Here is a 2135-nt window from a genome sequence, read left to right as displayed (position 1 = left end):
AACATTCATATGTTACGTCACGCTCAAGAATCAGAAACAGAAAATGCAAAAGTGATTTGAGTGCAAAAAAAGGATTGAAAATTACGAAATAAAATAAAAAAATATACACCTTTGACTTCTGTAGATGCTGTATATACATGATTGATAGTTGCACAGGATAACTGAAACACACACATGATGAGGAGTATATTTACCACAAAAATATAGCAATATAGCCTACGAATATTATTGCACAGTAAGAAGTAAAATGTTGCATCCAACTGCGATGCAATTATTTTGGAAGGACATGATTTGTCCAAATTCTCAAGGAGTTTTCTCAGAGTGAATTTTTTTTTTAAATTATATGGTTGGGACATGGTTCTCAGATTTCTTTCTAACCACCTAAAATCTGGGGAATTGGTACAACCAAAAGTTGTTTTTCTGAATACACCAAACATCCGTGTTCATTCCACTTGTTATCTCGACAGGAGGGTCACACAGACAGTGGGATGTGCTTCTCTCCAGAGGAGTCGAAGGGTTTGAATCAACAGCTGCCAGCTACGCCCAACTTCAGGTGTGAGGGCGACGCATCAACACAACTTATATAACATCTATCTGGGAACATTTGTTTTAGCTGCGAACGAAATTTCAAATATACGTCTCCTTCCTGTTTTCTGTCTTCAGCCAGCTGCTGCGCTGTAAGAGTAAAGAGTCTCTGGCTTCTGAGTCATCCAATCAGACGAGCGGATACCAGTCAGGGTACCACTCTGACGACACAGACACCCCGATCTACGCCAACGAGGAGGTGATCATGAAGCACAACATGCTGAAGAAGCCTCCGCTGCCCAAGACGCCGGACAAATTCAACATGGAGATCCGTTACAGCACACCACCTGTCTGACCCCCAGTACTGAAAGTCTTTTCACTGTACAGTGTTTGTTTGTTTATTACAATTTAGAAACAATGACAACAGTTTTTTTTTTGTTTTTTTTTTTTGTTTTGTTTTTTTACAAGAGATAACTTAAAGAGTCAGCTGTTAAAATGAAGGTTGCATGATAAGTTTGTTAGCTCTCTTTGGCCAGCCGGAGGAATGCTTTCATGTTTACACAGTGAATAAAACGTCTGGGGAGCCGAGACACGGGGACACGCCTACTTCCTGAGGCGCAATCCACTCACTTCCTGTGCAGCAGGAAATGACATCTGGAATTTTTAGATAATGGAATCAGCAAATGTTTTTGTTGTGTTTTTTAAAGTTTTTTTTTATTGTGTTGGCATAGTTAATGCCCGGAAAGGAGGCAGTTCTCTCAGATCAATCAGAACGAAGTTTCTGTGGAGTCACATTTGTACAGTTCCTTTATGCATATAACTTTACAGTATTTTATTAAATTGTATTACTAAACCTGCAATAAATGTAACTAGTTTTATAAAATAAAAAATACTCACAGATTAATACACGTTTGCTTTTTTATTTGGCACAGAAAGTCCATATTTGTTACTTTTTGTTCTTACCAAACATGATAATCCGTGAGCGTGTTTGTCTGTTTGTGTGTGTCATACACCTCATTTCCTTTCTGTGTCTAACGCAAAGAAAACAGCATGTTCCCAGCCTTGGTCATTGTGTGTATGCGTCCTATAGGAACAATGCCCTTGCAGCCTTGGGTATTTTCTTTGCTGTTTTCAGCTCACAATGCCCATAATAGCCCTGCCAAGGCCAGTGTGGGCCAGTATGACAACAAACAAAGTAAAGGGTACATTTTAACCCTCAGTGCTCTTGTGCTGTGATCAGGCACTTCTCACAAGCATTTAAACCTCTGAAACCTGAACAACCTGGTTTGATTCTTTCAAAAAGGCAATCAGAAACTCGAGATAAAATGTCCTGCAAATTGCAAGAAATAATTAAAAGGTGACAAAAAAATACCTGAAAATTAGCTAAAAAAAAGGGGGGAAATTGCCAGAAAATTCTATTTATATATTTTTTTAAAAAATATTCATCAAAATGCTGAGTAAACATATTAGTTATATACCACCACTTTAGAAACACAGTGTGACCATAGCCTTGTTCATGCATGTCTTGTTATATGAAACAGTAAATGTTTGTATAGTGTTATAGTGTATAGTATAATGAGTGTAATGCTGATGACTTTTGTTTGAGGATT

At 37.8% G+C, this 2135-nt stretch overlaps 1 protein-coding gene across 1 annotated transcript; it reads left to right on the top strand.

Annotated features, from left to right (window-relative positions):
- Positions 1-447: 447 nt before the first annotated feature.
- On the top strand, positions 448-1429 carry LOC121937932 (vascular endothelial growth factor receptor 2-like). The gene is made up of 2 exons (XM_042481221.1): positions 448-553; positions 664-1429. Exons 1-2 carry the CDS (start codon positions 489-491, stop codon positions 878-880), a joined length of 282 nt encoding a protein of 93 aa, XP_042337155.1. The 5' UTR covers positions 448-488; the 3' UTR covers positions 881-1429.
- Positions 1430-2135: the final 706 nt, after the last annotated feature.

The sequence above is a fragment of the Plectropomus leopardus genome, unplaced genomic scaffold (genome assembly GCF_008729295.1).
Source record: "Plectropomus leopardus isolate mb unplaced genomic scaffold, YSFRI_Pleo_2.0 unplaced_scaffold27916, whole genome shotgun sequence".
NCBI classification, from domain to species: Eukaryota; Metazoa; Chordata; class Actinopteri; order Perciformes; family Serranidae; genus Plectropomus; species Plectropomus leopardus.
This window is presented reverse-complemented; position numbering and strand designations above follow the sequence as displayed.